The sequence below is a fragment of the Paramisgurnus dabryanus genome, chromosome 2 (assembly GCF_030506205.2).
Source record: "Paramisgurnus dabryanus chromosome 2, PD_genome_1.1, whole genome shotgun sequence".
Lineage (NCBI taxonomy): Eukaryota > Metazoa > Chordata > Actinopteri > Cypriniformes > Cobitidae > Paramisgurnus > Paramisgurnus dabryanus.
The window spans coordinates 5371992-5388594 of NC_133338.1; the positions used below are offsets into that span (position 1 = coordinate 5371992).

The 16603-nt window shown below is 36.0% G+C and overlaps 1 protein-coding gene across 3 annotated transcripts in view; it reads right to left on the reverse strand.

Annotated features, from left to right (window-relative positions):
* Positions 1–2932: 2932 nt before the first annotated feature.
* Positions 2933–16603, reverse strand: part of syt7b (synaptotagmin VIIb) — a 208950-nt gene continuing 195279 nt past the window's right edge. For 2 of the 3 annotated variants that reach the window (XM_065294246.2, XM_073811881.1), the window contains 7 exons: positions 15635–15758; positions 14674–14941; positions 13174–13343; positions 11218–11332; positions 9547–9746; positions 5686–5808; positions 2933–5568 (listed from right to left, as the gene is read on the reverse strand). In XM_065294246.2, the coding sequence (XP_065150318.1) occupies positions 5704–5808; positions 9547–9746; positions 11218–11332; positions 13174–13343; positions 14674–14941; positions 15635–15758 (982 nt within the window). In that variant the 3' untranslated portion in view covers positions 2933–5568; positions 5686–5703. Of the gene's footprint in view, positions 5569–5636; positions 5809–9546; positions 9747–11217; positions 11333–13173; positions 13344–14673; positions 14942–15634; positions 15759–16603 lie in introns of all 3 variants that reach the window. The other variant, XR_012335081.1, reaches the window with a different exon arrangement.

Here is a 16603-nt window from a genome sequence, read left to right on the forward strand (position 1 = left end):
GCCGTATGCGGTCAACAAATACGACTTCCGGAAGATGCACCGAAATCCTGGACGGGATGCGTACGGGAAGAATGGCACATATGGTCACCCTTACTAAGACTGATGGAAAATTAAATGTTGTGATTTTCTAGGCAGATAGGGCCAGTGTTGGGGAAAGTTACTTTTAAAAGTAATACATTACAATATAAGGTACTCCCCCAAAAGTAACTAATTACATTACTTAGTTACTTTCATGGAAAGTAATACTTAAGTTACTTTTAAGTTAATTTTGCGCTACTTTTGTGTTGCTTTTTCTTACTTGGCTGAGGCTTGATCTCTTTCATCTCTTGCTGTTCTGCATTCAGAAATTGCATAATTCCATCACTCAGGTGCGCATGCATAGAGTGCGTAAATTCTACGTGACTATGTTCAGTTTAATTCAGTTTATTTTTTTTTACTGTAAAAAAACGTGATCTATGTAGACAGCCATAGGCTTCACAAACTGCAATAACAACACAGTGGCCAAACCTACAAACAGAAACCATAACAAAGTGTTCCAGCCAATAAACGACAAAAAGGATTTGGGGGTGGGGGCTGGGTGCGTTCATGAAAGCACGGAAGGGAGGGGGAGGAGTTAGCTACGCTCCGTCTGTTTGAAAACAATTCAAACGTCAACAAAAACTAACGTCTCGCAGATTCGCTTAGAACGCCTTTAATGAAACTTTAAAAAAGTATTGTGAAATACTTTTCAAATTAATTCAAATATTAAAGTTTACAAGTTACTTTACTCGTTACTTCAGAAAAATAATATTATTACGTAATGCATGTTACTTGAAATGCGTTACCCCAACACTGGACTTGGCTAGGAACTATACTCTCATTCTGGCGTAATAATCAAGGACTTACCATATACCATATATAACATGGCTGCAAGAGGTGCAATGATATTATGCAGCAGCCGAAAATAGTCCCCTTAGTATCTTTCAATAGCATGGGGACTATTTTCGTGCATTGTGTGATATCATTGCCCCTCCTGCAGCCATGTTACGGCAGCAAAGTCCGGTATTATTACGGCAGAAGAGTCAAGTTTTAAATAGGAAAAATATTGAAACTCTTTGGTTAATTTTGGATTCAATGCTAATGGTCTAATCAGATTCAATGAATTATGCTAAGCTATGCTAAAAGTGCTAGCGCCAGACCCAGCGATTGACTAAATTAATTCCAAAATGGTAAGAATCAAATGTTTAATAGGGGAGCTGGAAAACAAGCATATTTTTAAAAAAAGTGTAGTGTCCCTTTAAAGCAGATTTTTTTGCTATAACATCCCAACAACTACTGATGTTCGTGAAACATGTTTATAGGAAGGGTGTCAAACATAAAGTTTTCAACATATATTTTAAATTATTTTATTTATTTAACACTTGCCTTAAAATGCTAATTTATATGGATAGTTGCACCGTCTGCCATTTTACAAGTTTGAGATACCAATAGGTTTTATAGAATAAAGTGACACATGTCATAAATGTATTGTTATTCTTTATAGTACATAATGCCCCCGGACACAAAAATATGCATGTCGTGTCATTGACCCTATAACAGTTATAACTGTTGTACATAAATATTGCTTATCTACAGTACATTGCCTTATTGTTTCAAGTATACAGACAAAGCAGTTTGCTTCTACAAAGGACTTTTATCTTCCATAACTGATCTGTTTCATAATAACCAGCTATTTCTTAAACCGAAGGTTTCATTTTGCTGTTGACATGGTAACAATTACAATTCTTCCCTTTCTGTATCTGCCTTTGCTCTGTTACATAAGTGATACATTAAGAGGTGACAGAAATCTCAAACAAACACAGCAGTTCGGCATACAAAAGTGTTTTTCGAAAAACGTAATATGATAGTATTGCTATTATATCCTGTGAACCTTTAGATTGGTTCCCATCTACAATCCAGAAACACCTGCTATTTATGTTGTAACTAATGTCATACCACTTTTAAAGGGAAAGTTCACCCCCCAAAAATTTTTTATTCACCCTTTTGTTGTTTCAACTCGTATGACCTCATGCTGCACAATGTAAGTGACTGAAAGGCTCAGCCCCCATTGTTATATGAGAAAAATGGCAGTGTCAACATTCGTACAAGTTTTCCTTTTACTGTAAGTCAAGCGGTTTGGTTTTGGAATATCATAAGGGTAATTTGTGATTTTTTTTGGGTGAACCAACCTTTTAAAGCTTTGCCAATGCAGCCTTCAAGTCATTCTAAAATAATTGAATGCTAACCGAAAAAAAATTACTTTCTTACTTGGTATTTTTGTCTTGTTTTCAGTACAAATATCTAAAAATTATTAAATCAAGATGTATTTTTTGATAAGCAAAATTACCTATGAAAATAAGTAGTTTTTAGACAAAAATAACTAATTTAGGTACATTTGTGCTTAAAACAAGCAAAAAAATCATTTGCCAACAGGGTAGGGAAAAAATCTTGACACACTGCAAAAAATTATTTTCAAGAAAAAAAATTCTTAGTATTTTTGTCTTGTTTTCAGTAAAAAATATAATTTTTTTTTAAATTAAGGAGCTTTTTCTTGATGAGCAAAACGACCCAAGGAAATAAGCCTAGTTTTTAGACCAAAAATATCAAATTTAAGTGATTTTGTGCATAAAACAAGCAAAAAAATCTGCCAATGGGGTAAGATAATTTTTCTAGAATTTTTCTTGAATTAAGTGTGTAATTAAGTAAATTAAGTAAAAATTTTCAAATGTTTTTTGCTTACCTCATTGGCAGATTTTTTTGCTTGTTTTATGCACAAAATCACTTAAATTTGATAATTTTTGTCTTAAAACTAGACTTATTTTCTTGGGTCATTTTGGCTCATTAAGAAAAAGCATCTTAACTTAAGAATTTTTAGATATTTTTACTGAAAACAAGACAAAAATACTAAGATTTTTTTTCTTGAAAATCATTTTTTGCAGTGTAAGTTTACTTTTTTCTCAAACACTTAATTCAAGAAAAAAATCTTATTCCACTGGCAGATTTTTTTGCTTGTTTTAAGCACACATTCACTTAGATGTATTTTCATGATTAACAAAATGACCTAAGAAAATAAGTCCAGTTCTTAGACAAAAAACATCAAATATCAGCAAAAATATCTGTCAATAGGATAAGTTTTTTTTTCTTGAATGAAGTGTTTAAGAAAAAAGTAAAATTATTTCAAGATTTTTTTTTCTTACACCACTTGCTGATTTTTTTCTTAAGTTCACTTAAATTTGATTGTTTTGTCTAAAAACTAGACTTATTTTTGCTCATCCAGAAAAGTCATCTTGATTTAAGAATTTTTTGATATTTGCATTGAAAACAAGACAAAAATACTAAGAAAGAAAGTATTTTTTTTGCAGTGTGTGATTAGAAAACTTGCAAGATTTGGTTCAGTTTTTAATTTTGTTGCATTACTATATGGCACTTGCAGGCATGAAAACGGTCATATAAATAAATACATTTGAAATCGCACAAATATTTTATCCTGATCAAAATCACTTGAAGAACTGATGTCATACTGTAATTAGGATTTTTGGATAAATCATCCAAAAATAAAAAACCCAGCTCTGATGTTCATCCTAATATGATCTTGTTTTCCACAGAGTAAACAATCACAGAGTTTTCATTTTTCAACATCTATCCCTTTAAGTACGAGTGTACAAAAAACTTGAAGGCAGCAAAGATTAAACTAAACTGTTTAAATCGTATGACCTTTGTTATCCAATCCTCAACACAGACGAATACAGACAGCGACAAATGTGTACAAACACACACAAAAAAATCGTACAATAATATTCCTTGTGTTGTTTTCCGGTTCTACTTTTCTTTTTTGTATTACGATTAGTTCATTTAAAATGTTATTTTTGAGAGACGTTAAGAACTCATTCAGCCCTTTCGGAAATGTGCGAAAAATAAATAAGAAACATCTTGGCAGCGGTTGAACTCACATTGGCAGTGTCATTGCATACTGGTTAAGTGGTTGATGCAATCCAGTGCAAGATGTGTACATTAGACAAACAATGCTGCTTGAAATAAAAGTACTCTACTCAGTGTTCACAAATGGCTTCTATGCTAACACGTAAACACTTCAAACACTAATTCTTATCCTGTCCATCACTCTCTGGAAGAAACTTTAACTCTTTCCCGCCAGCGTTTTAAAAAAAAGTTGCCAGTCAGCGCCAGCATATTTTATGATTTTTAAAAAGTTTACTGCATTCCAGAAAATGTTCTTCTTTAAATATCTAAACATAAAATATATCAAATAAAAGAAGAGAGCCTCTGCTTTAAAAAAAAGTTTCATCCTACCTTCATTTGTTCCCTTTTATCGCCTCTCAAATATGAGTGGGTTTCTTCAAAAATACCAAAAAAGTAAGATAACTGATTTTTGTGAAAAACTTTTGTTAGAGATCAGATTCAGAGCGATGATCATAACATACACGGAGTTATAAGTTGGGTAAGATCGCCACCTGGTGGATAGTAGCAGAAATACGGATTGCCGGAAAAACTTGTCATTGGCAGGGAAGCGTTTTCCTTCACGCCTTAACTCGTCGGGCCGGAGAATGCCGGGGAAAGAGTTAAAATGGCCGTTTGGTTTGACTGTGGGTTGAAAACATATCATACACAAGAAACAAAACGAATGCGCTGCTAAAGCACAAAAAGCAAACGGCTTGTTGAACGTACACAAGTTATAGAGTTAACAATACAATGTCTGTGACATTAAACCATATTGTTTTTATTCAGGCAGCTTGTAAAAAAATTTAAGTTTTAACTTAAAATTATTCGCTCACCAAGATTGTCTCAAAACTTTGTTCTCAACAAAAGTTGACCTGACCGTAGAAGAGCATTTCTGAATGTAACAATCAGTAAAAATGACATTACGAAGAAGCATTTGGCATTCACGTATTTGCGCAGAGTATGTTTCGGACCCAACCTGCAAACACCGATTGTTACAATTTTCGATTTTGTCATCGTGTCGTTTTTTTACACAAAAATTGGAATGTTCTAAAATCGTTCAAACGTGTTTCCCATAAGCACTCGAATTGGTCAGATAAAGTGACTTTGAATTATTATTTTTTTTTTCACAGAACAGCACCCACTGTACATACAGACAACAAAGAGTTCCAGCTAAGAGCAATTTCTACACGGTTCAGAAAAAAAACACATCAAGGGATGACAAAATCCGACAAACAACAAGTTCGTCCCTCTTTTAACAAGGTATTGCACTGTGGTTGCGATCCTGGCGGATCTTTTCGTACGCGTAGAGAGACGGCGCGAGAGGGGCGAGACAAGAAACATGGTGATAAAAGGGTCTGTTCAGGGAATTGTTCGAGCCGTTTCGAGTTCAGCAGTGTTAGAAGTCACACTGCTTGCGGTCCAGCCGAACGGCTGAGTTGTCAAACGTTTTCTCAAGGAAGACGAGTCTGTTTACTTCTGCTTTACAAGACTTTCTCTCCCAGACTTCTTGGCAGTGCTTAGCCTCTTTTGGTGGAGAAAAATAAATAAAAGTTGTGAATAAAATAGAGTCTTCGAAATCAAACTGCAGGAAAACTGAGAAGGAAGAGAGGAAGAGAGAGAAAGAGAGAGAGAGAGAAAGAAAGTTGGATGGCTTTTGGTACCCGTGTCTAAACTTGTGCATATCAACAGGGTTTTGAAGATGTTGTTTACTTTTGGTGGGCGGATCCTTCAAGCTTTGAGAGCATGCCATTGGGCAACGGCAGTGCGTGGATGGCTCATCATGTCTTTCCAATGTTTAACCTCTGCTGGGCCGCTCTTCCACGAGAGATAGATCTAAAAAACATGATGCACAAAAAGATAAGAAGGATGAAGAGAAATAAAAAATATGTTTTTCATTTGAAATAAAAATGTAAACAACCAAATTAGCAGTTATCACATACAAGCATAATCACTAAAAAATTATTACAAATAGTTTATCAATATATTTGTCACCCGTCACAGAAACCAGTGACACAAGTCGGCAGCACAACTTTCGAGATAATGAGAAAGAAAGTTTTTCTTTCAAAATTTGTGATTTTCGTTTTTTTGCAGAATCTGTTAGTTGAGATCACAAAGAAGCCCCTCCATGTTTGAGATGGCAGTTTTTGTATATTTAAAAGCGTACATTTTGCGGTTGAAATCGGCTTGTTTTTCCGGAGATTCGAGCGTGCAGCGGGGTGCTTCATTGTCTGTGTATATTTACATACTGGATAAGCGGATTGTGTTTTCGCCCCCGCCCCCAAAGGGAACAGCGTGACTACTTAATAAGGATGGTTCGCCCAAAACTGAAAATAATGTAATTAATGACTCACCCTTTAATCGTTCTAAACTCGGAAGACCTCCGTTCATCTTCGGAGCACAGTTTGAGATGTTTTAACGTTAGATTTAGTCCGAGAGCTTTCTGTCCCTGCATTGAAAATCTATGTATGGTTTCCATGTCCAGAAAGGTAATTAAAACATTATCATAGTTGTCCATGTGACATCAGTGGGTCAGTTAGAATGTGTTGAAGCATCGTAAATATTTTTTGGTCCAAAAATAGCAAGAATTACGACTTTATTCAGCATTGTGTTCTCTTTCAGTTCTGTTGTGAACCGCCTGAAGTCATGTGACTGTAGTGACGCCGCTGACCTGTTCCTCAGACATGTTTGCTAAGTTTGTTTTCAAACTTACAGTGTCCGTTTCCCCAGACTATAAATGAAGCTCAGGTGCACAAAAAAAAAGCTGGGGCGCAACAGATAACAGTCAGCAGCGTCGTACGTCAGCCACGTCACTGGCTTGCTCGACTTTATGCGGCGCCACAGTCGGATGTTGTTAAAGTATCGCTCTCCCTGTACTTTGACGTCATCTGTCTGTCAGTTCATGCAGTGCAGCATGAAGTCAAACACACACACAGAAAGTCACACAGAGATCGTTGAATTCTTTATATAATTGGCTACATGTTTTGTCTTTCAATATTTTCCATGAAGTCATCGACTTTTGGAAGAACGAGTGAGTGATTGGTTGCATCCCTAAAGGACATCACGTTTTCGGCGGCGCTGTTTGGATTATCTATTATAATACCTCCCTACTTTTAAATACAAACTTTGAAGGCAGGTTCATGTGTTTACCGGAACCTAAAGTGTAATCTGATATACCCTTACATGTTACAATGTAAATAGTCCTCAGATTGTATATTATATTCTATTACCAGACGTTCATGCGAAATCTGATGTAAACAATAGACTATATGTCTATATTTCATGGATTGTACGCATTTGTGGACAAAAATGGTCATTGGATGATTCACACATCTGAAACAGACTGGATTCGACTTGTGATCAACACAAAGGTAAAAAGTCCAGTTTATTTTTGCATGTTGTCATCCGGACTTCTGTCACAAAATACAACATATGATGCTAGAACATCTGTATCTCAAAACGGCTTTACAGGGGGTATGGCTTAGCTAAATGAGATGTAAATGAGCCCTATTGTCTCCCCCAGCTGGAAAAGAGCTGTCCCTTTCGTCTCTGTTTTCTCGGTTTGAGTTTTTCTGAGTTCCTAAATTCAAATGGCCACAACTTCTCCAAATCGTATCAAAATGCCCCAGACTTGTGTCCCTATTTTCCGTGACTGTTCACATTTTTAACTCATTCCCCATGAGCCTTTATTAAAAAAAGGTTGCCATCAGCATTTTTTGTGATTTTCACAAAATGTTCACAAAATACCTTCCAGCTAAATTATCTTCTGTAAATATATAAACAAACAATATATTTAAAATGAAAGAACAGACCCTATGCAAACAAAATGGAAAAAAGTTTCATACTATCTTAATTAGTTTTTTCTCTTTTTATAATCTCTTAAAAATGGGAAAGTTTCTTCAAAAAGTCAAAATTTTGAGCAAAAAGCTTAAATAATTGCATTTTTGTAAATAAATTTAGTTAGAGATCTGATTCAGAATGATTATCAAAACATACATGAAATTTAAAATGTATTTAATTAGTTTTTGCTTCAGTATTTTTATACACTGGGTGATAGGGTAATTACAGATTACTGTAAAAACTTGTCAGGAAAGCGTTATTGGCCAGGAAATGTTTTCTCGTTAACTCGTCAATGGCGGGTAAAGAGTTGATATAAATAATATTATTCTCTGTGTTAATTTAGTGAACATTTGTACATTTTTACTGTATAATGCTTCTTGCGTAGACACTACTTAGTTACGAATTTAATTTGTTTAAGATCAAGTACACAAATTTCAATATACAGTGTCAAGAAAAAGTATGTGAACCCCTAGGAATGAACTGGTTTTCTACAGTGATTTGCAATAAACTGTGATCTGATCCTCATCTAGGACAGACATAAAGTACATAAGCTGACAAATTGATAAAGATATCTGATCAAGAGTTGTTAGAGTCCATAAGGCTGAAAAGGAATACAAAACAATCTCAAAATGTTTAAACATCCATCAGTCGACAGTTAAACAAATTGTCTATAAATGGATACAGTTTAATACTGTAGCTACCCTTCCTAGAAGTGGGCACACATCCAAGTTGACTCCTAACGCACAATACAGAATACTAAATGAAGTAAAGAACCAACGATTATCAGTTAAAACATGTCACTTTGAACATGCACGGTGTCTATGGCAGAACACCAGGGAGGAAACCGCTGCTCTCCCGAAAAAACCCTGCTGTGAGTCTGAAGTTTGCAAAAGAGCACCTTGGCAAACCCCAGTGCTACTGGGAAAATATTTTGTGGACTGATAAAACAAAAGTCGAATTGTTCTAGAAAAATACTGTGGTGCAAAAAGGGCACAGCTTACCAACAGTGAAGTATGGTGGAGCGAACATCATGATTTGGGCATGCTTTGCTGCCTCAGGGCCTGGATAACTTCCCATCATCGAAGGGAAAATGAAATCTCAGGTTTAACAAAATATCCTACAGGATAATGTCAGGGGGGCTGTCCGCCATTTGAAGCTCAGTATAAATTGGTTAATGCAGCAGCACAATGACCTTAAGCGGCAAAGTAAATCCACCACAGATTGGCTTATGAAAAACAAAATGCGCCATTTGGAGTGGCCTAGTCAAATTTCAGCCCTTAACCTGTGGAATGACCTCAATAGAACGGTTTACACTAGAAATCCTACAAATGTGTCAGAGTTGAAGCGGTTTTGTAAAGGGCAATGGGTAAAAATTCCTTCTGAACGATGTGCAGGTCTGATTCAGAACTACTGAAAGCGCTTGCTTGAAGTTATTGCTGCCTAAGGAGGTTCAACAAGCTATTAAATCCAAGGGTTCACTTACTTTTTCCTCCAACACTGTGAATGTTTAATTGGTGTTTTTAAGACACAAGAAACTAGAATGATTTGTGTGTTGTCAGTTTACATACACATTGTATGTGTCTATTGTTGTGACCTAAATGAGGATCAGATCACATTTTATGGCAAATCACTGTAGAAAACCAGTTCATTCCTAGAGGTTCACATACTTTTTCTAGCCACTGTATATAATCAAATGCATAAAGCTATAAGGATTTTTTTAGCTACATTGCCTACCTTGCCTATGACATCATTGCGACTCAGTTTGTCCTTATCCATGACTGTAATGACAATGGTGGTTTCTCTGAGGACGTGAGCGGGGACATCGAATGGGAACGACTCGTTAAACACAGGATTCAAACATCTCTTCATCACCACCGTCTTCTTCTTCTCCACTCGTTTATCTTTGTTCATCAGCCACACTTTGACGTAAGGGTCTGAAATAAGCAATACAGAAATGCGATGGGTTTAATCCAGCCAATAAAAGTTATTACAATTCCTATGGCCAATTTCTAAATTACATTACAAGTGTTAGTGGCATAATGATGACCCTGTAGACGGTACCTTGACAACAAAACTCAATTTTCATTGAAAGCCCATAAGCATTCCGTACCGAATATGCACAGAACATAACTACCATATTACATTTACCTTTATTCATCAAGCGAATGCTTTGGAGAGCATTTTACAGAGCTTACACTGCATCTATGGTTTTAATATATCTGTCCTCCTGCCCATTGTAGGCTCTCTCTCGAATCCTTGAAACATACACTCACCTAAAGGATTGTTAGAAACGCCATCCTAATACTGTGTTTGACCCCCTTTCGCCTTCAGAACTGCCTTTATTGTACATGGCATTGATTCAACAAGGTGCTGAAAGCATTCTTTAGAAATGTTGGCCCATATCGATAGAATAGCATCTTGCAGTTGATGGAGATTTGTGGGATGCACATCAAGGGTACGAAGCTCCCATTCCACCACATCCCAAAGATGCTCTATTGGGTTGAGATCTGGTGACTGTGACGGGGCATTTTAGTACAGTGAACTCATTGTCATGTTCAAGAAACCAATTTGAAATGATTCAAGCTTTGTGACATGGTGCATTATCCTGCTGGAAGTAGCCATCAGAGGATGGGTACATGGTGGTCATAAAGGGATGGACATGGTCAGAAACAATGCTCAGGTAGGCCGTGGCATTTAAATGATGCCCAATTGGCACTAAGGGGCCTAAAGTGTGCCAAGAAAACATCCCCCACACCATTACACCACCACCACCAGCCTGCACAGTGGTAGCAAGGCATGATGTATCCATGTTCTCATTCAGTTTACGCCAAATTCTGACTCTACCATCTGAATGTCTCAACAGAAATCGAGACTCATCAGACCAGGCAACATTTTTCCAGTCTTCAACTGTCCAATTTTGGTGAGCTCGTGCAAATTGTAGCCTCTTTTTCCTATTTGTAGTGGAGATGAGTGGTACATAGTGGGGTCTTTTTCTTTAGGTGAGTGTAGGCTGTCACTAAGCAAAACTCTGCTAACTTCAAAGACACCACAGTTTGCATGTATGCTTTGTTGATAAAGCAATCCCAGAATGCAGTGCAAGCTATGGTTGAAAATGTATCATCCATTGTTGCTTTTGAAGTACGGCTGTCAAATAGTTAAGAAACTACACCATATTTTGAAGAAGGCATGCATGTTTTCTTGAAATGCCAATTAAAAACCAACACTAATAAAAAATGTGGGACATTTTCCCCAATATGCAAGGTGTGGGACAAAGTATCAAAATGCTGTGGGATGGGTGGTCACCCTATTTAAAACAGAGACAAACCACACGACTCCAAATTTCCCCCGCTCTCACAGAAACCTGTAAAGTCCACCAGTTTTGTTTTAGAAGAGAAGAAATCTTACCAGATGTTCCTCCAATGTCCATGGCTTTGAGATTGCGTGCCTTGATGATGCTGACAGTGATGATGTTGGCCGTGGGATTATAACACAGGGACACAAGCAGGTCACCTCGACTCCCCTAATAAAAAACAACACAGACCAGTAAGTACAGATGCAGACCGCTTCACTGGTTTAAACCCCACTGGATCACGCCAGCTCACGGTTCATATGATGTCTTTACTCTATATCTCATTCAGTGTTTCCAGCACAGGTAATAGAGTTCATATTTTCTGAAGCAAATGTACCTGCTGGAGACCTTCTGTAGGCCAGAAACCTTAACTAAGAAAACTAAGAACTTTAACAACACACATGAACATCTATTCTTCTTGTAGAAGAAAGGGTTGGAAGAGATTTGACAGCACCCACAGGGCCATTACTGATGCACGACAGCCCACTCTACACACTGTAAAATTAACTTATTATTTCCCATGTCCCCTATCAGGCCCTTTCAGTCACTTCATTTATTTGGACTCTATTATTTGACTATTACTGGCATCTTTTGTTTTCTTATCACACAGATCCCAGTGGATCTCTGCAGGTTAAGCCTCCCAAACATTAATTTGGCTCATGTCTTTGCAAAGAAATGGTCATAACTTATTTCTTGTCTATGACTTCTGGAAGAACAGCTGCCCATCAGCTTGACCAGGCTGGAAGATTGGCCAGATTGGCTAAGCTTGTTGGTTCATCTTAGCTTGTTTAAGATGGAAGTAACTGGTTTAAACTGGTCCTCCCAGCCTGGTTAACATGGTGGTTCAGCTATTTTTAGCTGGTGGGTCAGCTGGTTTCCAAGCCTTGCCAACTAAAACAGTGGCCAAAACTGCTTTAAAACCAGTCTGCTACACCAGCTAAACCAGGTTAGGAGACCAACTTAAACCAGCCAACTAGACGGGCATCCAGAAGTCAAAAGTCCCTTAATAAACCATAGCACATCCAGGGATTATCTGATATCTGACCACTCATTCTGGGCTACTTGACCTACAATACCTAAATGTTTTCAAAATATGAAATATTACTGTGTGTAATAAAATATTTAAAGCTGCAATGTGTAACTTTTTGTTAAAATAAGCCAGAATTTGTTATTGAGGATAAAGAACTGCATAAATAATCATTGTTAAAACCTTACCTCGATTCTTTACGTTAAGGTTATATAATAATGATATAAGTTGGGATGTCGGGTCAGATTTTACAAGAAGGGTCAGTTGTTTTTCAACAAAAGTAAAATTATACATACGTAACCTGTAATTTTGTCTATCAAACAGAGATGGCGATAGTGAGAATTATGATAACGTTAACGAAGTCGCCATGCAACGGAAGTTGTGATAGTCTTTTTTTACCTTTATCCAAGTCAAACGATTTCTGAAATAAAAAAATTAAGGGTGGGACTTGCTTTTGTCCATCGAGAACTGATTGGATCGTTCGAAGTTGGGCCATGTTGCTAATTGCTACGATTTTTTTTTAAAGCGTCAAGTGAGTGACTGCAACGCACAAACACAAAACACTTTTTTAAGAAAGGGGAGGGGCTACTCAATAATTCCTTTCCAAGGGACTTAATTTATTTTAAATGCATAACCAAACTTTGAATGCATCACCAAAATAACATTTAATTAGATTGACATTTAGGGTAATTGTGAGTATGGCAAGGCTTGAAACACGCAAATGTTTGTTTCACTATTATAGTGAGGTTATTTCATAGATTTTATATCAGGCGTATGACATTCTCTATCTCCTAACCTTCACAGAAACATGTGCACATCATTAGATTTATAGAAAAAAAAACAGGATTTGGCCGATTTATGAGCCTTTTCATTTAGTGAGGGCCATAAAAATTGGTTTGTCATGTCATAAGTTAGTTGATATTACACTAGAAAGGGGCCGAATGTCCTCACTAACATACTGTAACACAGCAAATGGTTAACTCACACTGCCATCGCTGCAGGGTTTCAGCTCTTTCCAGAATGTCGGCATGTGGGCCAAATCAATCTTGTTCAGAGGGACGGACACTTCTCCTATAGGGTCATTTCTGCTGAAACGGTCATAATCCAGCACCTGCATGTACAATGTACGCTGGACCACCTTCTCGTATGGAAACCCTAGGAGACAGATGAAAGTATCTCACCTAAATGAGTTTACAGATCAATATAAGGTCTTTTTTGATAATTAATAATATCAGCCTTGGATTTCAGTCAGTTCATTGGCTGTCTGATCCATACTGCATACACAGAAGAATAAATGACTGCAATCAGATTGCTTCACTTTAATGCAATCTTCAGGAATCTGCCGGGCAAGAAAATTGTGTTCATAAGATTGTTTGTTTTTTATGTTAGGGAAGAAATAATTGGATTTGATAAATGTTTGGGACTTTAAATGTAAAAATAAAAAATATAAGATATGTTTTAAGCATTTAGTAGCAAACAAAGCAAGCATTAAGTGTTTTTGTCCGTAAAATTATTGGTTCTTTTTTTTTAAATATACTTCCTTCTACCAATATATTCTCTGAACAACTTTTACTGTAATTTTTTATTATAATCTATTATGGACAGAAAACAAAATCACTAAGCTTTAAATAAATAAAATAAGCTGCGATTATTGGACAATTTTTATAAAATCAACATAATAAATGTATATGCAAGTGCGTTAAAGAGAAACACTCCACAAATGGAATACATAACAACAATAACATCACATTTTCTGAATAATAATAATAATAATAATAATAATAATAAAATAAATAAAAATAAAACAATACTACAAATAATAATACAAGTAATAATAATATTAATAATAATAACAACACAATTATTATTAATAAAAGTAATAATAATAGAAGTATAATAAATAATATTTATAATAATACATAATAGTTAAAATAATAATAATAAAAAGAATAACAATAATAGTAATGATGATAAAAATAATAATAATAATAATAGTAAAATGATAATATTAATAGTATTAATATTAATAATAATAACCATAATAATAGCAGTAACAATAATAGTATAATTATTAAAAGTAACAGCATTAGTCATACTAATACTAATATTAATACTAATAACTATAACAACAAAACAATAGTAATAATAAAAGTAATAATAATAGTAGTAGTAGTAATAATAAATCATATTTATAATAATAATAATAATAATAATAAAACAATAGTAATAATAAAATGAATAATTAGAATAGTATTAGTAATAATAAATAATATTTAAAATAATAATAAAAGTAAAAACAAAAATAGTAATGATAATAATAATAATAGTAGAATAATAATATTAAAAGAAATAATAATAATAGTAAAAATAATAATAATAGAAGCAATTCAAATAAATAATATTAATAATAATAATAATAATAACAACAAAAATAATATTCAAAATAATCATAATAATAGTAATAATAATATTGTAAGGGTCGGACCTTCAAACAGAAAGGTCTCGTTCCAGTGAGGGTTGAGGTTCTTCCTTTTGACCTTGGTCTCGAGTTTGTGCTTCTTGTCTGGCAAAAGGTATAGTTTTACAAACGGGTCTGACGTTCCAGAGAAGTCTTTGGCAGGTAGGTCCTGACCCTTCAGAATCTTCACTGTTAAGGTGGAGTCCTGAAAACTGTAGCCCACGCTGAACTGGATGCGACCCAGCTTCTCACACACTGGTCCTTCGTGTTCCTCTTCTTCAGAGCCTGGAGACAACTAACAAACAGAGGAACCTCACAATTATTTCACTTTTGGTCATTTATTAAAAAACACATGCCAGTGTTTTCTGTATCACTGCTGAATGAGTTTTTAGTTACTGATTTAAATTAAAGGCATTAAAATTAAAATAATGTGCAGGCAATATATAAACAAAAGTTGTTACCTTTACAATAATATCTGTCAAAGCGCAAAAAGTTGTTTGGTGATCTTTTACAAACACCTTAGTGATCCATCACCTAAAAGGGTCTGACAACCGGCAGCATATATAAATGAACTCCCACCCATGTCAGGACCATCGCTGAAAGTTGGGTTTAATTTGACTTGTCATGCGCCAGTGGCCGGTTCCTCCCCAGCGCTACTACAAGCATCTGGCACTCTTTAAAACGAGGAAACACCATCATTTACCCTCACAGTCTCTTTAAAAGACGCCTTACCACCCACATGGTGACACAAACCCTGACGGTGCCCAAAGCAGAATGTACCACGTTTAATTACCGGCCTCCGGTTGAGTTACGGTCTTCCTGACACAGCTCTTTATGTGATAGACTGCATGAAGGGAGAGCACCAATTACACAGGACTGATCCCTGTGTTTAAAGGATACGCACCGAGGCACGAGCAGTACTTTAGGGAGGTGAAAATGAACAGAAAGTTCAGGAGGGAACGATGCTCAGGGAAAGTCTTCTCATTACCATCAGCATGTCGCTGGTGACGGAGTTGGCCAGGTCTGAGACAGAGGAGTTGGCATCTGTCCGGCGGTTGCTCTCGTCTGGGGTCTGGCCCTTGGGACTGCTACCGGGTTTGTGACCAGCAGGTCTAAGGAAGAACAAGAGGAAAATGTATATTCACACGGCCAGATATGTACTGTATAACTGCTGGAAGTCATACACATAGGTGGAGTTTCGCGTTTGTGGTTGGGGGCACCTACTGGCAAACAAGGGTGCTGCAATACTTGGAGATTAGCGAGAGAGTGTGGCTTCATGTGGCATTCAAATGAATTTAAAACTATTTTAACCTTAAGTTACTCAGTCTATCTATTAAAATATTAATTTATAATGCTCATATTTCTTTTTCATTATAAGCTCAGACAAAATCATAACTGGCTCTGGTCTGGGGGGGGGCAGTGCCACCCCTGCCCCCCAAAAAACTCCATCTTTGCTCATACACTTTTTCAGTTACTGGGTTGTTCTTTATCATGTTTTCTAGGTTGATAGCAGCACTGGGGACCAAATTTTATACCACTTAAACATGAAAAAAGTCAGTTTTACATGACGTGTCCCCTTTACAAAGTTACATCGTCATCTACTGGCCTGGCACAACATTATAAATCAGTATAAATGTGTAACTTTTTAACAACGTAGTGTGTATGCATTTTTTTTTAACTTCTAGATAAGTTGCTTTGGATATAAGCATCTGACAAAGCATTAAAATGTAAATGTAAACTTGAAGTGTGCAAACTACATTTTATGTCTGGTTTCACATTCACAAGTAAATGACTTTCTTCTCTATAGCTAAGCCTGGGTCATCATCTTAGCTTTTCGGATATTATCTAAATGTTGTTGACTAGAGGGATGAAAGAAGGGCCATACTCTGTTCACAAGGGAATCTTGGGAAAAACAAGACCTTTAGAGTAAGTATTGGATTTTTGTAGCATTAACATT